Below are 26,452 nucleotides of genomic sequence, written 5' to 3' on the forward strand. Positions count from 1 at the left end.
CGATGAACCTTGAAAACATTATGTGAAGCAAAAGAAGCCAGTCACAAAAGGGAACATGATGTATGACTTCATCTGTATGAAATCTCCTCCATCGGCAAATCCATAGAGACAGAAAGTGGATGAGTGGCTGGCACAGCTGGAGGTGGGGGACTGGGGAGATTGGAGACTGATAGCTAAGGTTACAGCCTTTCTCTGGGGGGGCTCCAGACATTTTAGAATTAATTGTGATTGCTGGCCTAACTCTGTGAATATACAGAAAAACACTGAACTGCATTTTACATAGATGGAGTATACAGTATGTGAATTTTATCTCAATAAAGCTATTTCAAAAATATAAGTAAATAAAAGCAAAGGTGAATTCCACAGCAGAAAATAGAACTCTGCAGAGGTAACTGGCCATCAGAGCGATTCCTGGAGCAGAGCAGGGCTAGCTTTGGAAGTGTGGAGCGCAGAAGGGACTCATCCTGCGTGCCTGCCTGACAGCTCAGCCTAGGTGCCCGACCCCTTGAATTCTGGCTCTGTGGTAGCCATAGGACCCAGGGCAGCCTCGCCAGTTTTCTGTTTTAGCATATATAACGTGAGCTGTAAAGCTTGGCCTCCAGCGCTATGGTGAGACCTAGGAATTACATATTTAAAGTGCCTGGCACGTTGTAGATATTCAATACTGGTAGAGTGTATTATTAGCTATTTTTACAATTGGGCTGTGTTTCACATTTCAATTTGCAAGTTCAGTTGCAAGGATGGAAAGTGTCTTTTTTTTTTTTTTTTTTTCCATGAAGAAAAACTTCTAAGCCTATTTAACCCTCTCTGTGAGAGACCTTTTATACTCATGCCTTAGGCTGAATTCTGGGACCAGGAAGCAGCCACTTTAAATAATGGGGGCAAGAAGTGGAAAAGAACGAGAAAACTTTCCCTATCCTTTATCTCAGCCTCAACAGTTTGTTAGTTTTGAAAAAATGATTATAAACGTCGCACACTTTTTTAGAAACTTGGCAAATTCTAGTACTCTGTATAAGAAAAAAGAATCTGTGATTCTATCATTCAATATTGTTCCAGTACTTTTGTAGTTATCTTTAACAAAATGGGAACCGTACCACACATACTGTTTTTCACTTTTCAGGATATCACTATCATTCCTGGAATTGTGATTTTTAATGACTATATTATATTCCATGTTATTATGAATGGTAGAGAACATTTCATTTACGATAGTGACAAAGAGGGTGAAATACTTGGAATAAATTTGACAAGAAATGTGCAAAACCATACAAGAAAAATGTTAAAACACTTCTGAAAGGCACTGAATAAGTCTTGGACAAATGTAAAAAGATATCCCATTCTTGGATGGGATAACAACATTATAAAGATATCATTTCTCCCTAAGTTAAGTTACAAATTTAATACAATCTCTATAGAAACATCACAGTCTATTTCATGGCATTAGATGCATTATACTAAAATTCATACAGAAAAACAAAGATTCAGGATTATATTCCATGTTACTGAATATACTGCATCTGATTTATCTAACCTACCCTTATTGGAAATATTAGTAGTTGTGAATTTTTGCTATTATAAATGATGTCATGAACTCTCTTCACCATAAACCTTGTTTGCATCTCTGTTTCTATTTTAGGATTAATTCTTCAGAATAAAATTTGTAGAGATGAGGTATGATATTTTTAGGGTTTTTGATACTTGTTGGTATATTGCCTTCTAGAAAGAATTACCAATTTTGAAATTGCCTGTTTCCCTCTATATCCACTAACAGAGACTATAATTGGTTTTTATTCTTTACCAGTCTGGGAGATGACAAATATTATTTAACATCACATTAAAGTTCAGAAGTTTTATGTTTGTCGTCATCCAATAATCTTTCCAGAACCCAAGTCCCACATTTTCAGCCTCAGCTTTTCAATCATATGAGTGCTTAGCACCCCTAAGTGGTCCTCAATACTGTATTTTTCCACCCCGAGAGGTTTTTTTCCCCAAGAAGGTGTTCCTGGCCTCAAAGGTAACGCTTTCCTGTTCCTTTCATTGAGAACTTTTGTTTTTTCAGAGCTCCTTATCTTAGGTTTTTGAAGGAAAGCAACCTGATGGAATTGATTTTCCCTAATTTGTGAATAATTAATAGCACTTAAACCTGTACCTTTTAAAGAGCGTTCTTAAAAAATAAACCTGGAAGAAGCTCCAGGGGTGTTATTTTGGATCCGTTAACAGAATGAAGGGAAAAAGAGAGCCCAGGTAGAAGCAGATTTTTAGAGAGGGATCTGCCAGTTCGCTTGCCTTGGAATCTATGCCCAGGTCAGCTCCTCTGAGCCAGTCTTATTTTTCTTAGCTTCTTTCCTTCCTCTTCTGAAACCTCTCACGGATTAGTTCCCAACCCGGGCTGCGCAATTGAAGCTCTGGGGGTCTTTGAAACTTCCAAGGCCTGTGGCCACCCCCAGAAGTCTGCCTTAATTAAGCTGGTGTAGGGCCCAGGGACCTGTCTTTTCCAAATCTGCCCAGGTAATCCCTTTGTGTGGTCAGCAGCAAGAGCTACTGTTCGAATAATTCTAAGAGCTAAGATTTCACACAGGCTCTCCCTGCAGGGACTAGGGACCATGTAGGAAAAGATCAAAAGAGATCGAATTAAAAGGAAAAGCAGACCAGAAAGAAAAAACGAAAAGAAAAAGAAAACAAACAACTGACCAAGCAAACCCTTATTAAGTGATGCTTTTAAAGACAGAAATGTGGATAGTGGCCTGGGGAGGGGGTGGGACCCCAAGTCAGAACACATAAGCTTGAGCCCCAGCCCTGGTCCCCTCATACTGAGTAGACCTCTTCCTCGTGCCAGGGTCCTCTGTACAGTGACTCAGTGATGTGTCTCTAATTAGATGGCACACTCCCCCGGCCTCCGTCTGTACTTTCTTCCCTACTGTATCCCTGATGCCTAGCTGGGCCCTTAGGGGCTATTTTCACCCTATGTGTTGAACTAGTTACTGACTTCCTTCCAGCCCAGTCTAGAGTTTACCTGCAAATGCAGTCTCATCTGTTATGCAGAGGTATTTAAATCAGTACGCAAATGACAGTAAAAGGAGTAAAGACCTCAGCTGGCCATGCCCACCAAATGCCCCTGACAGAAGTCAAATGTTCAGCACCAGGAAACACCTGACAGACCCTCTGCCTCATTAGCAGAATCCCTGTTGCTGGGACCCAGACCCTGGCCTCTGGGGGAAAGTAGGGCCTCCAGGCTGAGTAGCTTCTGGATTCTCCTCTCCACCCCAAGCAGATGTTCAGGGCTGCAGCAAACACTGGCTGAGAGGGAGCTGGCGGGAAACGCAGGAAGACCTACATCTGGGCCATTCTGAACAGATGGAGCTTGGCTGCCCTGGTGCAACGCAGCTGGGCCCCCAGCCTGGTGCTGTGCTTTCCCGGGGGCAGCTTCTCCTGCCATCAGATGGCTCAGGGCCACGAGCTCTTCAGTAGCTGTTCTAAGAAGCCCTGAAGACCTCCGGTCTGATTGTCAGTGCTTTCTTCCCAGCTGGTTTCTCAGGGACTGCGCCCCTGTAGGCGCTACCAAGGCTGAGCTCCTTTAGCTCCGGAAATAGCCCTTCATCCATCCCTTCCTCTCCATTTTCGCTGCTAATACTTTGGCTGAGACCCTGGTCATTCTGTCTCCTGGTCATTCTGTGCAAGTGAGAGGCCCCACCGGTTCTGTTTCCAGCCTCGACTCCTCCCAGCCCCGACTTTTGGCCACCAGAGTCTCTCAATGTGCAGCTCCAGGCAGGTCATCACCACGCTAATGGTCCCCTCTTGGACTCCCAGTGATTTCATCACTTCTAGACCAGTGATTGCATTCCTGGCTACACATCAGAATCATCAAGGGGGCTTGTTTAAAATGCAGATGTCTGGGACTCCATCGCCAGAGATTCTGAGAGAATTGGCTTGGGTAAAGTGCCCTCCAGAATCCTTTGTCCGAGGACATTGTTGAAATGCCTTCCTTAGCCTGGCACACGAGGCCCCTGACCGGACTCTCTTCCCACCTGCTTTCCTGTTGCCCTGTCCTGCTTCTCATTCCAGACCTTTGCTTCTCTGTACAGGCTCTCTGTCCCCCGGAACTCTTCGGAAGTGGGAAACTCTTGCTCAGTTTTCAAAAACCGCCTCTTCTATGAAGTATTTTCAGGATCCTTATGTGGAGTTAGGTCTTCCTTCTCTATCCCCATGTTACTGGTTCACCCCGAATTGCAAGCAGGGCTGTTGTCCGCCTGCTTCTCTAAGCCACCAGCCTGAAGTGCTCAAAGGACAGTATTTTAAGCCGCTTTGCCTAAGTCTCTTCCATCTAACTGTGGATTACCCCAGGATAGAGACCCGATGATATGACTATCCTTTCTCCCAAATGCAGGGGAGCATTTTGTGGTTGCTCTTCTGTCCTTTTGCTTTAGCGAGCATGATTTCTACTTGCGACGTGATATGAACTGTCCTACAGGCCCTACTGTATTAACGGGTATAATTCTCACAAGAGGCTGTGAGTACAGTCATTCTCCCCATTTTGCAGGGGAGGAAACTGAGGCAATGAGAAAAGAAGGATAACTCGGCCCACAGCAGGGCACATGTCTATTGAGTGAAGACATGGGGGGCTCTGTGATCTGGTTACCAACAAATCTTTGTGACTGCACTGGGTAATACGACCATGTTTCCTTCAGCAAGCACTTTGCACAGACAGAGCCTTAAAAGATGACAAACTTTTTGTAGGAAAGGGTGGAAACACTGGTGCGTAATTCCCAGCACGCTTCCCTCAACAAGGTAGGTCGGCAGTGCAGTGCAAGTCAAAGGCATCTGGGGCAAAAGAACGAGAGAGAAATTGCCTTTTAATAAACACCCACTGTGCCCACAGCCTGGGAACTTTCCTGCCTGATCTCAATGGATCCCTTACCAATGATACAGAGTAAGAATTACGGTATTTACAGAAGATAAAACCAGAGCTCCGTGAAGGTAGGTGACTCAGTGTCAGATAATTAGTTCAGGAAAAAGGTTGGAACTAAACTAGTCTGTTACCTCCTTTCAGCAGGAGATTCCTCTGCCTGGTGTGTCATTGGAATCTAGCTTTCCTCATCTACTTTTGCCTCTAAAACAGTTTATTTTCTTTACTAAAAAAGAAATACAAGTCACGTGTAGAAAAATGCGAGAAGACTAAAATTGCCTGTAACCCCACCACTCAGAGATTAAAAATCACCGGGAACGTTTTGAATTTTTCTTTTTTTTTTTTTTTCACTTTTTACTCTGCATTTTCTATCAATAAGTCAATAAATATTTTCTGTACCTTTGTAGTATACAAACACATTTGTGTTCTGCCCTTTTGTTTTCAAAGCAAACATGTCAGAAGTGGTTCAGCCCCTTTTAAAAAAGCAAAATAATAGAAGGAAGTGGTAAAAAGGAAAAGAAAGATGCCTGGGAAGCAGCTGAGGGTTTGTTTTACGCCAGAGGAAGAGAGGGGCCGCTCTGAGAATGTACAGGGACCACCGCAGGCAAGGAAACGAGCCCTGCTCTCTCCACAGCTGCCCAAATCCGTCATCCCTACACTTGCCCTTCCTGTTTCTTTTGCAGGCAGTGACTTGAATGATGGCTTGTGGCATTCAGTGACCATCAGCGCCAGAAGGAACCACATCACTCTCACTCTGGATAACGATGCAGCATCCCCGGCTGAGGACACCACCCGGATGCAGATTTATTCTGGAAATCGCTATTACTTTGGAGGTAAATTCCCCAGCTTTTGAGGTTGAAAATAAAGGAGGGAGGATGCAGTGGACAATTATGTCACTATGACCATTCTTTTCTGTGTCAAACTGACCGTTCTCCCAACACACACGCACGCGCACCTTACCCTCAAGCCCGAAGAAATGAGAAGCAAACTTTCCCACAGCTGTACAAATATAAATTATCTAGGTCGGTGCTGAGGACAAAAAAAAAAAAAAAAAAAATCTAGCTGTGAGAGCTGGTGTTACATAACACATCCCAAGGAGACTTTTGTAGCCATGCCAGACTCTGTGATCATATTCCAAAAGAGAAACTCAGCTGAAAACTTGGAGAAAGCGTACCGATAGTCAGCAGTACCTGCAAGAGAAAAAAAAAAAAAAAAAAATCCAGGTAGGAAGGTACAACCAGCATCCTCAGCTTTCTCAGTCATTTCTCTGCTGATTTGCTTTCTTAATCCCCTATTCGTCTGTTCCCCACATCCCTGGAGGCCATGCCCATGGAGGGGGGCAGCTGAAAATGAGGAAGACCTAGAAGCCCATGAACTTGTAGCTTCACAAAGAGCAGCCAGTATAGACCCTGCCCCCTCCAATGCTAGGAAACTTTGCAAAGATGAAAACACAAGGGCAAACTGGTAAGGAAGAAAAATACATAATTAGGCATTTGCTTCATTTTTATAGACATATGTATATTTTTATTTAGTTTTTTACAGGTTTTTCTTCATTAAAAATATTCGTGTCTAATTACTTAGCCAGTTGTTGGTATTATAGAAACAATCTCTAAAGAGTAATTAATTCCAGTAGCTGTGTGACCTCGAGTAACATACTCATGGTCCTTGAACTTCCTTATCCAGGATGTTGGGAAACAAAGCAGAATTTCTGGGAGAATTCAGTGAGATCAAGGTTAAATGTACAACATCGTGCTTTCTCCATTAGAACGGACAGACTGGCTTCAGCTTTTGTAGATCTGGGTCTCAGCTGGGCCTGGTCTAAAGAGAAGTATCCTGTAAAATTATAAAGTGCAGTCTCTAAAAGAGAATTTGCAAATCACTTCTCTCATACCAATGACATGAGGTTAAGCTTTGAAATACGAAAGGGACTTTGCACAGATGCCATGTACACATCCGGGTGTCCTGGGAGGGAAGCAGTGTGGAGTGATTCCTTTGTGGTTTGATTTCAGGGCCAGAGCCTCTGTCCTTCACTCCAAATCTCCACATGTGCCTAGATAACAAATTCCTTTAAAAAGGGAACACTTTGATTCTCTGTAAATATTTTATGTCATTTAATTCATGCAGAATCCTTATGAGGTAGGTAATGTTAGCCCCATTTTACAGATAATAAGACCTGTGTTTGCAGAGATGAAATAATTTGTGTGAGTCGTAGGATTCAACCCCACATCTGTGTTCTCCGTGAGCCACTAGGGACAGCAAAGGAATGTAAAGACTGCAGAAGAAAGGTCTGGTGGCCCCCAAAGATACGTTTCACAGACTGTATAATTTTGCATCACATGCAGTGTTTCATAGACAGCAGAGAAAAGCAACCTTGTATTTCTTTCTGGGGAAAATGATGTTGAATTAATTATGTTAGTTAAGCATCCGAAATGCCTCAAAGGCAGAAGGGCTCCCCTCCCCCAGCTGAAGTGTTTTTAGACGTGGGTCTGAACGGGGCTTCAGGCTGAGGAGGGAAGATTTCTCTGGGATCTGAACAGTGTTTAAGGAAATGCCCCACACGTAGACTGTAAACTTAAGGAAAGTGAAAAATGAGTTCGAGGGATAATAGTCAACGTACGTAAATTCTCTCTATGGCTTCAGTTAGAAGTTGTAGCATCTCTCTTCATTTTATAGTATGCCTGTGAGCCGTTAACCAACTGCTGGGCTTCAGCCCAGCAGTGACTGTCTATTAGAGATGGTTGAAATAATTCCCAATTATTGACAGGTTATTGCCATGTTTTCAAGCATGCATCCCCATATGCTCTGAACCTATTAAAACCATCGGGATGGAGTTTATAAAGAACGCAAGCACGCGTGCACGTACATGGCTCTATACCTGTCTTAATGCGTAGTTATTCCCTGGCGGTTGCAAGCTATGCTCAATCAGTGTAGTGCCTGTTGTTTTTTTTTTTTTTTTTTTTTAAAGAGCACCCTTTAAAAATGTATGGCATTAACCTTTCAGGTATGTGATTACAGCCCTATAACTATGTGCATGTAAACCCTTCATTCCTTTAGCATCTGGATTTGCTTTGCATATCACTTCAAAATTCCAGCTACTTTCCTGTGTGTACCTTTCTCAGGAACCAAGCCTGATAATGCTGACAATTCACCAGGCAATTGCTCTGCTACCATCGTTACCCAAAGCGTAATTTTCTTTGAATGTGTAATTAGGAATTGAAGTGTGCATTTAAAAGTGTGTTTCAAGACAGAAATTCCCAAGTAGTTATGATATGTTGCTTTCTTGGGCTGAGTGAAGTAAGTATACCCCACAAAAGAAGGGCAAATAGCTTACGAACAGGGCGAAAAGAAATAAGAATGAGATACGTATTTTAATTCCCTGGGTTTATTTCTTTAGGTATAATAACTATATTTATTTTATATCATGGTTTTAATAATTCCACTATCTGAAGTCTCTGTGGGTTTGATTCTCCTAATAAAGTTGCTGCTGACTTCTAATCTCCTAATGAAGTTTAAAAAAAAAAAAAAACGAGATAAATGCGATAGGATCGGTATCCCCTTTAACACATTTTGTCTTCCATTCTATACAGTGATTGAGTATGCCCCATTTTGTACCAGTTTTGTCCCCTCTCTGAGGATGCTAGGATTTACAACAAAAATGTGTGCACTGCTGTGAATGAAAATACACCGAAATAATCAGACCTTAAGGTCTTCCGTCAATAGGTCACCAAAGCAATAACTGATCATTTCAGTATTCTTCTTCATTTTCGTTTTTCTCTGTCCCACAGGGTGCCCCGACAATCTCACCGATTCCCAGTGCTTAAATCCCATTAAGGCTTTCCAAGGCTGCATGAGGCTCATCTTTATTGATAACCAGCCCAAGGACCTCATTTCAGTTCAGCAAGGTTCCCTGGGGAACTTTAGTGATTTACACATTGATCTGTGTAGCATCAAAGACAGGTAATTATGGTCTCTTCTCCTCTGTTCTCCCACCCACCTTCCCATTTTCCCTCTTCTAAATATGAGCTTCTTTCACCAAAATTCGAATCCCCTGACATCAGCCACATTAGACATAATTGAGTCGCCTAATGGAAGATATTTCTGAAAGGATTTCTGGCCCAGAGAAAAATGGTTTAAATGAGTTGAGTCTCTCTTCATGTCGACTTGCAGTAAATGGGATATGCAAATTAAATCAAAATACAAATTTGTGAAAGGATTAAAATTGTATGCGTAAACAACATTTGATTACTTTGAAGTTAAGAGTGAAGCAAAAAGGAGGGAGAAATTGCTTGTCTCCTAAACCATTTCATTCTTCACTGCAGTGAGTGTCCTTTCTAAAACTGACAGATGAAAATCAAACCCTCTGGGATTCCTATAACAGGGTCCAGTTGTACAGTGACTCCCTGGTGGCCTGATTTTTGCTGTCACCACCCCTAACCCTCTGTTTCTTTGGCCCAGAGGAGACTGGACCCTGGACAGAGAATCAGCACTATTATTCCCCAACCTACACATCTAGCAAAAGCTCCCTCTCCCTCTTCATTTCTCCTGGGCTCTGGCTCCTCTTCTATTTGAAGTTTCTGGATTCAAAGACATGCTGGAGAAAATACAAGAGGAGGAGTTTCTGAATTTTCAGCAAGGTTAATCATGTGATCCACGTTTCTTCTCTAGCACTTAACCTCCGTCTTTCTTCCAATTCTACTCACCCCAGTCAAAATACCATTGACCGAATAGGTGAATACATGTTATGTGCTTGCCTGTGTGTGGGTGATACAGAGTCCCTGCTTGTGTTTTATCAGGGAATTAATTATACATTACTATAAAATGCTATCAATGGCCAGGAAGTGTACCCTTATTTGTGGGACATATGACAGTGGCAGCTGAGGTCAGGAAGGTTTTCAGGAAGTGGTGTTGGGCTGAGTTTTAAAGGACGGACAGGCTTGGCTGAGGAGTGGGGGTGATGGTATTGTAGGCATATGGGCAGGATATGGCATGTGAAATGCCATAGAAATGGGGGGAGGGTCATGGCTTGCAAGTATTTTGTCCACTCGAGACACTTAGTTTTCATTTAAATATCTCTAATATTGGGACGCGTTTTACATCTGATTGTTTATAATAGTTGAATTGGCAATATTTATTTTTCTTCGGAGCATATAAAATAATGGCATGTCTTACAACAAACCGTGTCTTAGATTCCACAAAATATAGCTCAGTGGGGATGGTAAGTCTTGGTAATAGAGCACGTGATGTGAATACGGCCAATTAGGAAGAACTTGGCGTGCCTAAGGCATTTAGCCTCGTGCTCTAGGAAGACTCAGGGAAGGTAGTCAGGTTTGCTTCGTAAAAGGAGTACTCAGGAAGTGGGAGAAGGATGGATTGGAAAAGAACCAGCGCAGAGGTGGTGAGGTGACAGCCCCAGTGCAGGGGAGCAACGATGAGAAGTAGCAGGCGCCTGTACTGAGCACGACACAGAAAGCAGCTCTGCAGACCACAGTCTCCTCTCATGCCTGGAATGACTGATACAATTGGGTGGAACTTTATGTGCGTGTTTCTCTGTTAATACCACTCCGCATGGGATCGTCAACAAATCACACAGACTTGCAGGCTCTCCTGCTTCATTTTTTTCTATTTGGCCAGCTGGAAAAGTGGGTAATAAAATGTCTGCTTCATTAGACTGTGCTGGTTTAGAGACCTCAGAGTAAAAGACACTGTGTGGAATGGTTGCTACCCTATAGTCTTTATTAATGATGAGGAGGGAGCATCTGACTTCATCAGCCAGACCGCCTTTTGCAAAGTGTAGATCAGTAGAGGGGACACTTATCAATAGGGATCTCTTATGATAAGTTAATTTCTAATCAAGGGAGCTCTCATTATTTTCGATTACACGGACGCCATTGCCATCTATGCCGCATCATTACTTTTGTGTAATTGTAGTCTGTATAATCGTATTACATACAATTGTGTTTTGGTTAATTGTATAATAAGGGATTGTGTTTAGTTTAGTGGGTAAATGGGACATTTTTCTTGATTTGCCAGACAGTGTCTCTAACAGAAGGGAAACTGGTAAAAGGCTTTGCTTAACTAATTATTTCTTGAACTTCTATTTAATATTTGGTGGAGAGCGGGAGCTGGGGTTAGAAAAGCAGGTGGTTTCTGAGTTTTGCATTTTATTTTTAATGTGTTAATCAACACGAACCTGATTTAAGGGCAAGCGTGAAGTTTTGCCTTCAAGGCACTTGCCACTTGGGGTGGGGGCAGGGTTTGGCGGGAGACAAGGGGGTAGAGAACAGTCTGGCTGTGGTTTGTTCTCGGTTTTTGGGGTTTTTTTTAGAAAAATTTAGTAAGGTTTAATGAAATTCAATGAATATTTTAAAACATTAAACACTAGTTTTATTTAAATCATTTTGATTAAAAATTTTGGTTTTCATTAACTATGATTCCTATTTTATATTTTATTTGTAATAGCAAGCTTTGAATGCTTAGAAGGAAATAATTTTGTGAAAACATACAAAAAGAATTTTGATTTTTAAATTTCTTACCTTTATTATGCGTTTTTGATGAAAATATATTCAAATGTCATACTGTGAGTACAGTTGCGTTTTATTTTATTTAAAAAAATTTTATTTTATATTGGAGTATAGCTGATTTTCCATGTTGTGTTAGTTTCAGGTGTACAGCAAAGTGATTCAGTTATACATATACATGTATCTATTCTTTTTCAGAATCTTTTCCCATTTAGGTTATTACAGAATATTGAGTAGAGTTCCCTGTACTATACAGTAGGTCCTTGTTGGTTATCTGTTTTATATATAGTAGTGGGTGTTTCTTAATCCCAAACTCCTAATTTATCCCTCCCGCCTACCTTCCCCTTTTGGTAACCATAAATTTGTTTTCTCTGTCTGTGAGTCTGTTTCTGTTTGGTAAATAAGTTCATTTGTATCCTTATTTTAGATTCCACATATAAGCGATATCATGATGTTTGTCTTCCTCTGTCTGACTTACTTCACCATCTCTGTTGCTGCAAATGGCATTATTTCATTCTTTTTTCTGGCTGAGGTCTTGAGTAAAAGCTGGGAGAGTTCCTTCTCGGGGACTGAAGGATTTAAACCAACAATTTGCATCTCAGTAATGGGCACTTTGCTGAAGCTTCTGGCCTCAGGGAAGAAAGGAGGAACTGGGCTGGCCTACTTCTCTGGCAGAAGGGAAAGCACTGACTTTAGGAGGCCCCATTGGAGGACCGCCCCGTGCCTGACAGTCCAAGGTCAGGTTGGGAGAACCTCGTAGGAGTCACCGTTGGGACCCGGCAGACCCCAAGCCCCTTCGGTGGTCTTTAAACCTCTAGAATATGATGTGCACCCACCATCCCTCCTCTGCAGACTGAATCTCCAGTCTCATGTTCTCCTCATCCCAAAACACGGTTCTTCATGAGCTATACTTATCTCTTGCACCCCGTGGGCTTAAAGTAGGCCAGGCTTGATATTCTCAACCATCCTCGAGCAGAGTATGCTTAGAGCAGAATCACGCCCTGGTTTATTTGACCTCGTAAACAGGCATTGAGTGAATGAACGAGGCAGTCTTATTATATATTCTTGAGTAAAATAAGATGTGGTAAGAGTTGTAGAAGATACGAGAGTATGAGAGCATTTATATCCCCATTTTTTCAAGGGGGTAAACTAAGACCTGGAGATAATGTTCACTTTTCCATGGTCACAGGGCTGAAGTTGCAGTCCAGAGTTAGACACTGCCAGTGTTCTCGCCCTTGTGCTATCTACTCAAAAGGATCTGACCTGGAAATGGCAGTCATTGTGTGTCTGTGGATCTAAATATGTGGATCTAAACCTCATCTTCCGCCCAACCATATAAAAATTGTTCAGGGATAGGCCATCTATTAGATTCCTTGTCAGCCTTAGGTGCCTGATGAGATTCCATTTAAAAGAGAGGCATTAAAAATGGTATGTGATATCAGGCAAGGTCTTTTTTTTTCTTTTTTCTTTTTTGAATATATAGTCTTTTTTTTTTATATTATATACGTTTCAAGGGTACAATACAGTGATTCACAATTTTAAATGTTATAATCCATATATAGTTATTATGAAATATTTGCTATATTTCCCATGTTTTACACTGTATCCTTGTAGCTTATATTTTTTAAAGTTTAATTTATATTGGAGTACAGTTGATTAACAATGTTGTGTTAGTTTCAGGTGTACAGCAAAGTGAATCAGTTATACATATACATATATCTATCCTTTTTCAAACTCTTTTCTCATTTAGGTTATTACAGAATATTAGGGAACTCTACTCAGGCAACGTCTGAGTGATATAAGGATGTCCCACTCTTGGTGGGCCAGGTCAAGAAGTGCTTTTATTGAAAGATCCAAGCAGTTAATTCCAGGAGCCATATCCCGTCCTTCAGGGTTCAAAGCCCAGGGCAGAAGAAACAAATCACCAAATGCTGTCTAAGACTTCGTTCCGATAGGAGACAAGATCCAAGGTGTGAAGCCAAACCGGGAGGAGCAAACAGGGACGCTGAAGAGTCAGTGAGGGGAAGTGGGCGTCACACCTGGAGAAAGTCATCAATCCCAGTGCAGGTGGCAGAGGATCTGAGAGGTGTTGGAGCATGTTTAATTCCCAGTATGCTTCTTGTCAGCTTGAAATAGGACACATAGGATTTAACCTTTTTGTCTGTTTCCTCTTTTGCAAAACCAGGATAATAAAACCTACCTTCGCATTGAGAGTTAAGTGAGAGAGTGTAAGAAGTCAGGCGCTCAGTTGTATGTCCAGTAAAGAGTAGATACTCAGTGAGTTCGCCATGTGAATTCCTATAGCCAAAGGTTTGCTGAATCTCCAGTTTCCATGGGGAAAGGAGAAGCTCAGGTCTCCCTCTGATGTTTCGCCAGCCCCCACTGTAGCCAAGGATCCCCAGTAGTTTGTGGTGTGGCGGTCTATCTAGACCTCATATGTGCCCTCGGATCAGTTGCTCAGTGACTTCCCTTGAGTTTCAGTTCCCTTTGAGCTGACCCTCTGAGACACCAACCACCACCTATTAGGAAGATGCGCATCAATTTCGGTGCCAAGGTTGTGGTCTCTGGATTCTCCTAAAGCATTGGCTCTCTGGGCCTGGAGAGGGTAAGGAAAGCACGTGATGTGCCCAGGGCACACAATTTAAGGTGGTCCTCATTTCCAGGTTCATACCTGTGTACACCCTGAATTTACATGAACCTGGGAATGAATGCTTCCTTAAATTTTGCAGGCAAATTCCAGCCTGTTTGCATCAGAATCACCAGGAGGGCCTGTTACAATCCAAATTGCTGGGCCCCGGCCCTAGAATTTCTGATTTTTACTGTGGTGGGCCAGAGGATTTGCTTTTCTAACAAATTCCAGGGTGCTGCTGGGACAGACTTTGAGAACCACTGCCCTAAAGCTTCTAATCCTGTAGGCAGTGGGGTTGCGTGGATTCTGTATAATAGGAGACCAGGTGTTGGGGGGAGAGGAATGGGTCCTGCTGCTGCTGGACCCCCAAGAAGCTGCCCTCCTGATCAGAATCTCACAGGGTCTCTAGAGAGTTCCAGCAGCTCTGTCTCAGTGTCCCTCTCCAAAGGCTGTTGAAATAAGTCCAAGGGACACTGCTAGGGGCAACTGAATTCCATCTCCCTCCCTGGCCTTTGTCACTCAGCCCCTCCCCTGCCTCCCACTACGAACAGCATAAATGAAAACAGTCGGACCCTCAGAGGTGTCTGAGTGAAGGGCTGTTTGGGGTGGAAGGGAGGGTGGGTCTCAGAATCACTGCTGCTGCCAACAAATGTTACTTGGTTTTTTTTGTTATTTTGAAGACAGTTATTTGACCTGTTGGTCCCTCTGAAAGTCAGAGCTTGGTTTTACCTTCTAGACTAAGCTCACACCTTGTGGTAGGGGGGTGGTATCGTTATAATAAGAGTGACTCCACCCACCAAAAAATATTCCTGCAAACCTTCCTAAAGATGGATAGAGACTGCACCTGGTCTTCTGGTGCGTGGCAAAGGTTTCCCTGGTCACAGTACCGTTTCCTGTGTTCCTTCCTCATAGAGTGAAGATACTGGGGAAGGTCCCTGGAGATCACACAGCTCTGGTTTTTCGTAGAAGGAAATAGCAGTTTTGTGGAGGGTGGCAAAGACAGGTACCAAAGCGGGGGCTCTGCTCCTGGGGTCTTTGCTGTTGCTTTCTGTAGAGACAGTGTCGCTCTTAACGCTTTCTAAAATTAGGTCCTTTTTGGTTATCCATTTTAAATATAGCCGCGTGTACATGTCAATACTGAACTCCGAATCTATCCCTCCCCCCCCCCGACCCTTCCCACCCGGTGACGGTAAATTCATTCTCTAAGTTTGTGAGTCTGTTTCTGTTTCATAGATAAGTTCATTTGTATCAACTCTGCCCAATATTATGTAACAACCTAAATGGGAAAAGAATCTGAAAAAGAATAGATGCATGTATATGTGCAACCGAATCACTTTGCTGTACACCTGAAACTAACACAACATTGTTAATCAGCTATACTCCAATATAAAATAAAAAGTTAAAAACATAATAAAATTAAACAATCCGCTTGTTCCAATGAGTGAATCCCATGTGGAAAACTGCTTTAAGTTTCCTGCAGCCAAATAATTTAGGAAATGTAGCTTCTCACTCCATAATGATTTCCCTTTCTCCCAACACACATTCTTTTGAGAAAAGCATCTGCTAAACTCTTTGGTCAGAATTCTTACCTTCTTGATTCAGAGCTGGGAGTGCTGTAAACACGGAATGTGGGGAAGTGTTCAGTGGGATGACCTCCAAGAAACAGACTTCTGCTAAAAACCCACCCTGTGTCTGGGAGTTTGTTCAAAACAGCGAGCTATATAAAAAGCTTACATTGCAGGGCAATGCGTATGTTTTCATTTTTCTCTCCAATTGAAAACTTGTACATCGGGTGCCAGAAAAGCCACTGTAAGGGCACAGCCCGCGCAATCTGAGCTTCTAACTCCGAAGTGAGAAATGTTACAATATGGTGTGTTCTTCCTTAACTCATGGGATGGGGCCCAAATCCACACAAGAGCACTTCTGCTGTTTTTATTTATCATTTTGAGGCTATTTCATGGAGGACAGGGAAAGGTTATAGTTTATACAACAGTTACCGAGCAAACATTCTCTCAGGATGATTTCATTTAATTCACTGCACAGTTCTGCAAGATCCACAAAGTTCTCCTCAGAGTGTGGTTCCCAGGCCAGCAGCCTCAGCGTCACCTGGCAGCTTGTTATGACTGCATATTCCCAGGTCCCAACCCATACTTTCTGGGCCACAAACATGGGGAAGTGGGAGCAGCCTGAGTTTTCACAAGCCCCCCAGGTGATTCTGATGCACACTCAGATTTGAGAGCCATTGGTTTGCTCCATTATTATTATTTAAGAAATAAGACCTCTAGTGCTTATGGAGGTTCAGTTACCTGCCCAAGGTCACATTTTCCGTATTTGGTGGAGCCAGGGTTCAAAGCCAGATTTTACCGATCTCTCAGTCCATGTACAGGTAGAGGGGTTTTTGCCCAAAGGCCGGGGAAAGAAAAAAGATGGGCTTGGAGAGCCAGAGCAGGTCAAGGGAGTGTCACAGAAGAAATGAGATTTCAAGAGGAACTGGGTTTAGAGCGGTCAAGCGGGTCTGTTCCAGGCAGGGTGGAGAGCATAAGTCTGGGCCTCTGAGTGGGTGAGGTGCTGGACATTTGTCTGCCTGGATGGGAAAGGCTGCTTTGGCAGCAGTGTGTAAAAGAGAACTAAAGTCAAAGCCGTAGGGAGCATGGCAGCACACAGTTAAAATCTGAGTAACAGGCCATTGTAATAGTTAATCGTTAGATGATGTTTACTGTGTGCCAGGACACCTCATAAATGCACGTGTGTGTGTGTGTGTGTGTGTGTGATATAGATAGATACATACATACATAATTATACCATAGATAGACAGACAGATACATACCTACATGAATACACCATAGATAGCTACATACATACATACACGATAGATAGTTGCATACATACATACATACACCATAGATAGATAGCTACATACATACATACAGACATAGATACACCGTAGATAGATAGTTACATACATACATACATATACCATAGATAGATAGATACATACATACATACAGACAGACATAGATACACCATAGATAGATAGTTACATACCTTCATACATATATACATACAGACAGACACACACCATAGGTAGATACATACATACATACGTTCATACACCATAGGTAGGTAGGTAGATAGATAGGTAGATAGATAGATAGATAGATCAATCCTCAAGGCAACCTATGAAGTAAGTAAGACTATTAACTCCATTTTACAGAGTGAGATTGAGGCACAGTGACGCTAAGTAAGTTGTCCAAGGTCACACAGCAAGTATGCAGCAGAGCTTGGCTATGAACCAAGGAGTCTGGTGGAAGAGATCAGGTCTGTCCTTGCACTGCACTACCTCTGACTTTTCAGTTAGGAGTCATCCTATATTCTTCAGCAGGATTGCAAAAGAGAAAATGATGTGAATTCATCTTGTGTCCACGTCACAAAACAGGTTGTACTAACCCAGGAAGAGAAGGGGTGTGATCTGCGACAGATAGACCACCACGGAAGCCTGGGGGGTTCTCATCCACACAGCGACTTGTCACAACCTTGAGACACACACTGAGAGAGACTCAGAGTCTGAAATCTTCCACCAAGACATCCACCCTTCTCTCTTTCTTTAGGCCGATTAGGGAATGGCGGAGCCTCAGGACTAACTTGGTAGGACCATCTTGGGGAGGTAGATTTTGAGCTGATTTGGTCAGAGCCTCCCACTCGGCACTACACAGGAAAAGTACTGATTTATATGTCTGCTTCTTCAGTGAGGGCTCCCCCCCACCTCCTGTCTTAGACCTCTCTGAATGTCAGCAGGGAAAAGGGGCCCTGGAGGACTTTGATGCCTGGGTTTGATTTGAATAAGTGACCTTGAACAAGTGCATCTGTGTTCTCTTACCAAACTCATCTCTCTCATCACTCGTTTTCACAAGAAAAGGGGATCATTATCTCGATGAAATGGTGCAGCTCTACCTGTGCATGAGGAAGGGCACCAGGGCGCCTTTGATTCATGGAAAACCGTGTTGACAAAGTCAAGGGTGGCGCTTCATTCTGTCCCATCAGAAGATGGTGAGACTCTTCCCCCACCAACTGGTCATCTGAAATATCCGTGCTGAAAACAAAGCTGGAACAAGGAGCTGGGTGAATAGTCACAAGCGCTTCCGAAGATGAGGGCTTCATTCCGAGAGCTCCAGTGATGAGGTTGAGGTGAGATGTCTGCATTCAGGTGGCAGTAAGAAAATGCCTCTCAGAATCAGCAGTGCTTGGATCATCTGAGAAATACTGCCTAAGAACTTCCGATGTTTTAGACAACGTAAAAGCCAAGGAAAAGTTCTGCTTTGGATCGAAACGTGAACAAAAGGTTACTTGAGGTTCTCAAGTTACGTCTGTGAGGCAGTGCTTATATTTAAGCCTGCAGAAAACATTTCTACATTAATAATAAGAAGGAAGAGATTCTCCCTTATTGCTCCCTTCATGCAATCATTATCTTATCAATATTTTTTATTGAAGTATAGTTGATTTACAGTCTTGTGTTAATTTCTGCTGTACAGCAAAGCGATTCAGTTATACATATATATACATTCTTTTTTTAAATATTCTTTTCTGTTATGGTTTATCATAGGATATTGAATATATTTCTCTGTGCTATACAGTAGGACCTTGTTGTTTATCCAGTCTATCAATCATGATCTATTTTTAACATTTTTTAATTTTTTGGCCACGCCGTGTGGTATGTGGGATCTTAGTTCCCCAACCAGGGATCGAACCCATACCCTCTGCAGTGGAAGTGCGGAGTCTTAACCACTGGACCACCAGGGAAGTCTCAATCATGATCTTAATTAGCCTTCATCCAACACCCTGATGAGGGCTTCCCATCCATTTTTCCCATTCTCCAAAGAGTGTACCCTTTTACACAGTTAATGTCACATTCAGGTTTTCCTCTTCTGCATGGATGTCCCCTCATTGGGCTGCTGAGGTGAAGCACCAGTAGCCTTTAACACTGTTTTCTCTCTAGTCCAAAAGCATTCATTGGCGGCTCACTGTGAGTACCATTTACAGACACAGTTGGAAGAGAAAAGGAGCTTGATACGTTTTGGGGAAAAAACAGGTCTGACCTGTGATCAAATGTCCTCACTTGTTTCTGCCAGTGAAACCGAAATTTAAAATTAGCCCTATGTTATTTTTATCTTGAATCAACTTATCTCATAGGAAGTTCACAGAACAAGAATCTGGCCTCCTGGGTTTTCCTGGGACATGGACTTCTGAATGCTGAGTTAGACCCCCTACTCTCCGCTTCCCATGCATGGGCAGCGTGTTAGTTCCCTGCAACTCTCACAGCGCCCAAAGGGAAAATTGGCTTCCCAGCTTGGCAGGTGAGAAAACAGACTTTAATGTATATTTAAGGGACTTCCCTGTTGGCGCAGTGGTTAAGAATCCTCCCGCCAATGCAGGGGACACAGGTTCGATCCCTGGTCCAGAAAGATCCCACATGCTGCGGAGCAACTAAGCCCGTGCGCCACAGCTACTGAGCCTGAATTCTAGAGCCCGAGAGCCACAACTACTGAGCTCCTGTGCCACAACTACTGAAGCCTGCTTGCCCAGAGCCCGTGCTCTGCAACAAAGAGAAGGCATGGTTATGAGAAGCCTGCTCACCGCAATGAAGAGTAGCCCCCGCTCGCCGCAATTAGAGAAAGCCCACGTGCAGCAACGAAGACCCAGTGCAGCCAAAGATAAATAAATAAAATAAATAAATTTTAAAAAATGTATATTTAGTAACTTACCTCCAAACGAAAGCAAACTCAGGATCTCAAGGTGGTGAACCCCCTTCTGTTTACATGTTAGCCTAACTTTGGACTTACCCTCCTCCTAGCTCAGCTCCCTCAGTTGTCAGATGGGGACAGGGCATCCATTTTATCACTGGAGGTTGTGAAACAAGAATGAGGTTGTTGCCTCCCTTTTGGAGTTAGGCAGGATAAGGGTAGACTGACAGCAGGAAGATGAAAGTTCTTAAAGTTACAAGCAAGAGAGACAGAAATGGATGGGGATCTATGTGTCTCAGGAGGCCAGATTTTTGGAAAACCTATACACAGGCAGAGAAGGATGACCCCTTTCTAAATAATTTACTTACCTATGTAACCTGTTTTATTTTTCAGGCAAGTGATTAATGTTTGCGCTTGGTTTAAGTTACAGACTTGAAATCTTCCCTCCAGGTTTTGCTTCATGTTAAAAAGATTGCTTCAACGTGATTTACTAAGCCAGTGGCAGGGCCTGCCTCTCTTGATATTGGGATATACTGTGGACCAAGCAGGAGAGATATCTCAACACCTGGAAAATGCAAAGGGAGAAAACAAACCTAAAGCGGACAGTTACACAAGAGAACTTAAATGTGTCTAAACTCTTGTGAAACATCAGGAACACCATTAACTTTATCATGACGAGATGTTATCATCACCTTATACCTACTTACGACATGCTGAAAAACATAATATTTTTGTCATAATTAGGTAGGGAGCTATCCCTGCTTAGAAAAAAAGAAAGTACCAGTTGTCGTTGTTAAACAACCGAAGGCTTATGGATTGGACCAAATATTTGTATTGATAATGACAGAACCTCACACTCTGAAATGAGAATCCTATGTATTAGCTCCAGCCTTTGTGGGTGCACATACGTGTGTAGCTATTCACACACACAGTACACACGATATGTTTGTGTCCAGTGAGCCCTGAAGCCCTTGACCTTCCTACTTGCTGAGAGGCTGCCCAAGTTCTGCGAATGTTCCTTTGTGACCCAAACATTCATTCCACAAATCTTTTCTGGGAACCTATAGTGTGCCAGACACGTTTCTTTGCCCTGTGGATCCAGGAGTGAACGATTCAGAGAGTGGCTGGGTTTTCCCTACTCTGGTCTTCCTTGTGTCCTTGGATCTAGACCTGTTTTATACTATTATGGGCCGTTCGCTCATTCATCTCCGGTATTTGGAACATCTCTGCAAGACCAGGTGCTGAGGATTCAGTTGAGTGCTGAACATAGAAGGTGATCCCTGGCTTCAGAAAGCTCCATGGAGGGACACAGATTTTGATCAAATAATCATGGAAATAAACGTATACGTCCCCAAATATATGATGAGTGACAGGAAGCAAATAAGCAGAGCAATAGGAGAGGATCTGAGAGGAAGGGTAGTTTTTACAGGGCTGGGGGCCGTGGGCCAGGAAAGGGAGATACGGGTGTTATTACCCTCATGCTCTGCAGATGTAACTGTCTTGCCAATCTCCATCAGTGAAATACTCAGACGTTGGCACTTTGCACTACCTCCTACAAACCTCTGGCTGGCGATTCTGATCTCAGCTTCCCGCCTGTGTGTGTCCTCTGTTGAAATCACTGTTTGCTGGGGGGGTGGTGGGGGTGGTGGTGGTGCTAAGGGGATCAGAAGTGCAAAATTCTGGTTTCTTTAGTGAGAAGGGATTTTCTAACTGGGGTTTTAGCTGAAAACAAATTCCCACAGTTTTTTCAAAACATGGATGCACTGAGGGTTCCTCTGTTTACCATTAATAACATCCCCTTACCGCCCCTACCCCACACACACCACCATCCTGACAGCCGAGGCTAAAAGGTTTACCTTCTAGTAATTCATCCCTAATAACATACAGGCTACACCTACACTTAGCACAATAGAAAAAACAAAGAAAGGTCACGTCTGCCCACCTAAAATAAACACCAGTGTAAAGGTGGGAATGATCTTTCAGCAGGCAGTTTTGTAAGCCCGAGATGCGGAAAGTGACAGGAGGAATATGCATTTTAAAGGTCATTCCAATTACCGTGCTTACGTTAAGCTGCAACTCTGGACTTGATGTGAGAAATCCCACACACTGGGGGAGACATGAGAACACATGGTTGGCAGGGATCTGAGCAAATAGGAAGGAGAGTAATACAAATTACTATTTTTTTCAGTGATATTAAATAATTCTTCAAGGTTCTAGACATCTGAAAAGTAGAGGAGAGTCAAGTCTTGATAAAGAGCAGGGCAACTCCTAGCTCCAAAAACCCGTGATTCCGTGACATATTTCCTTTAAATTCACATGCTGTACAGTCGAATGGGGACCCATCAGAGAGGCCCCAAAGACGAGCTCCTGACTGCATTACCATTTCCATTTGCAACTATTTCATTCTCCACGTCACAGTGAATTCGTAACACAACTTTCCTTGATAGAATTATCTTAAATGTGAACCGTGTTTTAGATAAGGAAATAAAATAGCTGAGAACTATGCTCATAGTGGCAATTTGCCTCATAGCTCTCTCTCACTTTCCACCATATATATTTTATTACAGCTCTAGCTAGTGTTAAATTCAGATTTTGGGTGTGCATTTCACATGCCCTCCAGCATATGATGGAGCCTGAGGCCCTAAACACAAGGGTCCAAATGCCCCAGCTTGTCTTTTGAGGTCTCCCATGGCCTCACCTCTGCCTTCCTATCCACCTTTGTCTCCTACTATATTAATTCGTCCTTCCAACAGTATGAATTTGCTGAGCATCTGCTATGTTCCCGAATATATATATCTGCCTACAAGAAGCTCAAGGGCAAGAAAGCTAGACAAGATAGCATGGGGATTTTTACATGGGGGATCTCATGGCACTGAAGGGCATGAGGCTGTTACTGAGTCCAGGCTTGTACCGCTCACCACGTAACAGGCCAGTAGATCGAGAGACGAGGTGTTGGGGCAAGGAATAGAGACTTTATTAGAAAAGCCAGCAGACAGAGAAGATGGTGGACCGTGTATCCCAAAGAACCATCTTACCCGAGTTAGAATTCAGGCTTCTTTTCTACTAAAAGGGGAGGGGGTGTGGCTGGTTGTTGTAAACTTCTTGGTGCCGGAATCCTTTGTTCTTGCAGCCGTCCACCTAGGTCAGGTCACGATGTTCCTGTAAACCTGCAACAAAACTAATGTTATTCTCTGTTCTGCAACTTTTAATCTCTCAAGGAATACATCCAATATAGAGTCAGATTTTTTCTTCTCTGTAACAAGTTGAGGGCACCTGCTTTGCAGTCATTTGAACCTTCACAGCATTTGCTCATAGTAGCTACTGATGAACTGCATGTGTAACAGGCAAGAACAAATCTGACTCCATATTAGATCTGTTGCTCTTCCTTTTAACCCTTGTGGTGTGTTGCCTGTGCTTAGTCATGCTGGCTCTGCACCTTTTGTAAAAGAATGTTGCTATAGCCTGGAATATACAGGATAGTCCATTCTTAGGGGTCTGACCTTTAAGAGTCCATCCATATAGTGATAAAAAGTTTCAGAAACATTTGTGTTGTTGGAGGTTTACAGGAACATTGTGGCCTGACCTACATGGACGGCTACGGGAACAAAGGATTCCGACACCAAGAAGTTTGCAACAACTAACCATGCCCCCCTCACCTTGCCTTTAAAAATGCTTTGCTGAAACACTTCAGGGAGTTCGGGGTTTTTGGGGGCATGAGCCACCGTCTCTTTGCTTGGCCCTGCAATAGACCTTTCTCTGCTCCAAACTACGACGTTTCCGTTTGTCTGGTTTCACTGTGCTTTGGGCACACAAACTTGCATTCGGTAACGCGTGTGGAACATGTGAAACTCAACCTGCCTCTTGGAGCTGGATATAGTACTGCCTCAAGATAGGGAATGAACTTGATCATCTTCAATATTTTTACTCATCCCAAACTCTGGAGACTACTGTCCAAGACTTGGGAGTTAAAACCCTTCACCTCTTTCTCATCTGAAAAACTTCCCAAAGTGGTTCATGCCAAATATCACTCTGTTTGAAGAGCAAGAGTGCCTATTGGAAGCAGCTGGTGCCAGCTGTCATCATTCACGTGGTGTGAAGTGCTCCTTCTGTAAGCACTAGTGAGAAGGAATATTTTTGTTTAGCAAGGCCATCATAAAATTAGACAAGCGAACCGCAATGCATTTGAGCAGTGTAGTCTATAAATATTACAGTGGAAGCAAGCATGCCAGCACATTATCCTTATTACAGTCTTGTGCTTTAAGGAAAAAAAAAATGGGGTAGCTCTGCAAGAGAGTGTGAGTCTGAACGGAAGGCAGCTGCAGAGAAAGGTACACAGCTTTTAGTAATTGTGAAAGGATGTCACCCAGTCTCCCTGTAATAGGATCTGGGGACCGCACCCTCTGGAGTCAGTGAGCTCAAGGCAGTTCCTGGTGGTTGAGTTGGGAAAGCTTGTGAAATTGGCGCTGTTTACTTATTAGGAAGGAATGGGATTAAAAAAATATATATTATCAAAAGATGCCAGTGTGTCTGTAACTGTGTCGGCTGTTCATCTGAAGGTGAAATTATTAAAGAAGAATAAAGAAGGTTTCCCGTGAGCCCAGAGAGCAGGATTGGAATCATATACAATCCATACTTTGTCACTGTCTCTATTTTCTCTTTTTTTTTTTTTCAAAAGTTCCTGGCAGGGACTTAAATAACATTGTTATTATTCATTTGGCTATGTCAAATTCTCTAGTGTCTTCTAACATAGAGAGCGCCTTCCCACTTTTGCCAAATACCATCTAAAGCCTCTTTGTTAAAAAAAAAAAAAAAGGCATATAGAAGATTTATTTTTTTCTTCTCCTCTGAGGTTTTCCCCTTACTTGTTTCTACATTATACTCTTGCTAGAGTCACCTAAGTTTAGTAGCATTCAATGATGGGCCAGGTGCCATGCTAGGTTTTTTTTCCTCTACTAATTATCTTGTTCAAATCTATGGAGAGCTACATTAAAATGTTTAAAATAAAGTCTTCTTATTTTACAAAGGAAGGGACTGAGGTTTGTTGTGGGTGTTAGATGACTTTTCCAAGGTTATATAGTTAACAAGTATTTTCATTAGAGGTTCATGGGCCCCCAAACAACCTGGAAATAAAAGAAATAATGTTGCCCTTTGAAAATGAAGCTAAACATCTAATAGATCTGAATGGATTGTCCTGCAGATACACGTAACATCTATGCCAGGCAGGACTGTGCCTGGATTGATGCTACTATTCCTAAAGAAAGAATGTGTTAAATAAAAGTAGGTTGGCAAGAAACTGAATCACAAAAAAGAAAAATCAAATAGGTAATCTTATTGTAGCTGAAGAAATAAAGACCTTTTTAACCTCAGACACTTAAAAAACAAAAAAAGAAGAAGAGGAAGTAAAAGCAGACCATTTCTCCAGGGTAACCTCAAACAGAAGCAACGTAAATGGCATCAATTGCACAGATCAAGATTCACTCTTGATCTCAGAAAGAGAACCATTGTGGATCCAAATACTTCTCCCCAGTAATGAATGAAGCCTATGGGGATGGAATATAAGTGTTTTCCTCAATGAATCCAATACTAACTGTCCAATAGAATATTGGGATACAATGGAAAGGATCTCTTTTACGCTGTCCAACACCTTGTCACTAGTAGCTATTGAGAACTTGGAATGTGGATAGTATGATTGGGGAAATTGAATTTTTTATTTTATTTGTTCTAGTACGTGTAGATTTAGATAGCCACGTGTGTCTGGTGACTGCCATACTCGGTAGCGCAGGACTAGACTTCTGCTTGCACCAGTCTTCATAGAGCTTAGATTTTTCTCCTAGTTCAGCAACACGGAGCTGCACCTGGGCTAGTTCCGAAGACTCGGTTTGGACCTGAGAATTCAGACCTGGTGGGTAGATATGATGCCCACTGTCCCAGCCCAGACTATGTATGACCGTGGTCTATATATTTCCTTTATCAAAGCCATTTACATCAGAAGAGAAAGCCATCGCTATTTGCCTTAAATTCTCCCGAGATCCTGGCAGACCAGTGGTTTAACTATTATTCATTCCAAATGTCAGAAACTTTATATTACTTAAGAAGATAATTTTACACCTTCAAGTATTCTTTTGCTGTATCTGTCGACCAGTTCAGTGCTGCCTTCTAAATAAGGGTACATTTTGAGTAACCATGTACCTTATCATCTAATTATAGAGCATGTATAAAGCTTTGGTTTCTAATTTCTTTTAAAGAAGAGAATGTTCTCTACATTTGTTATCCCAAATATTATCATACATGCTAGATTTATTGATAAATCTCTAAACACTGCCTGCCTGCGTCCAAGCAGCTTGCAGTAAGAGGGTAACCTGTGGAACCAACAAAACCTACGTGAGTTCACTCACTAGTGGGGATTTGGATTAGTCAGCCTGTCAGGGAGTAGTGGATTAAACCCAGAAATCCTAGAACTATCCTTGCTCTAATTTCAAGTTTAACTGACTGCTTTCTAATATTTTTTAAGTCCAGGAAGTTTACGTAAAGGAAGAGGACATGTTGGTCGATCTGGTGGAAATATTGGGCCCTTTGTAAATTATAGCTTTCCATGTAAATTCAGGAATTGGAATTCTAGTATTACAGACCAGTTTTTGGAGAGGTTTGCTTGCATGAATCACAA

At 42.5% G+C, this 26,452-nt stretch overlaps 1 protein-coding gene across 2 annotated transcripts in view; it reads left to right on the forward strand.

The window, feature by feature from the left end:
• The window catches only part of CNTNAP5 (contactin associated protein family member 5), an 879,857-nt gene that overhangs the window by 509,151 nt on the left and 344,254 nt on the right, over nt 1-26,452 (forward strand). For both annotated transcript variants that reach the window (XM_068544014.1, XM_068544015.1), the window contains exons 9-10: nt 5,587-5,736; nt 8,689-8,860. In XM_068544014.1, coding sequence (XP_068400115.1) covers nt 5,587-5,736; nt 8,689-8,860 — 322 coding nt within the window. The remainder of the gene's footprint in view (nt 1-5,586; nt 5,737-8,688; nt 8,861-26,452) is intronic.

The sequence above is a fragment of the Eschrichtius robustus genome, chromosome 5 (genome assembly GCF_028021215.1).
Source record: "Eschrichtius robustus isolate mEscRob2 chromosome 5, mEscRob2.pri, whole genome shotgun sequence".
In the NCBI taxonomy this organism is placed as follows: domain Eukaryota; kingdom Metazoa; phylum Chordata; class Mammalia; order Artiodactyla; family Eschrichtiidae; genus Eschrichtius; species Eschrichtius robustus.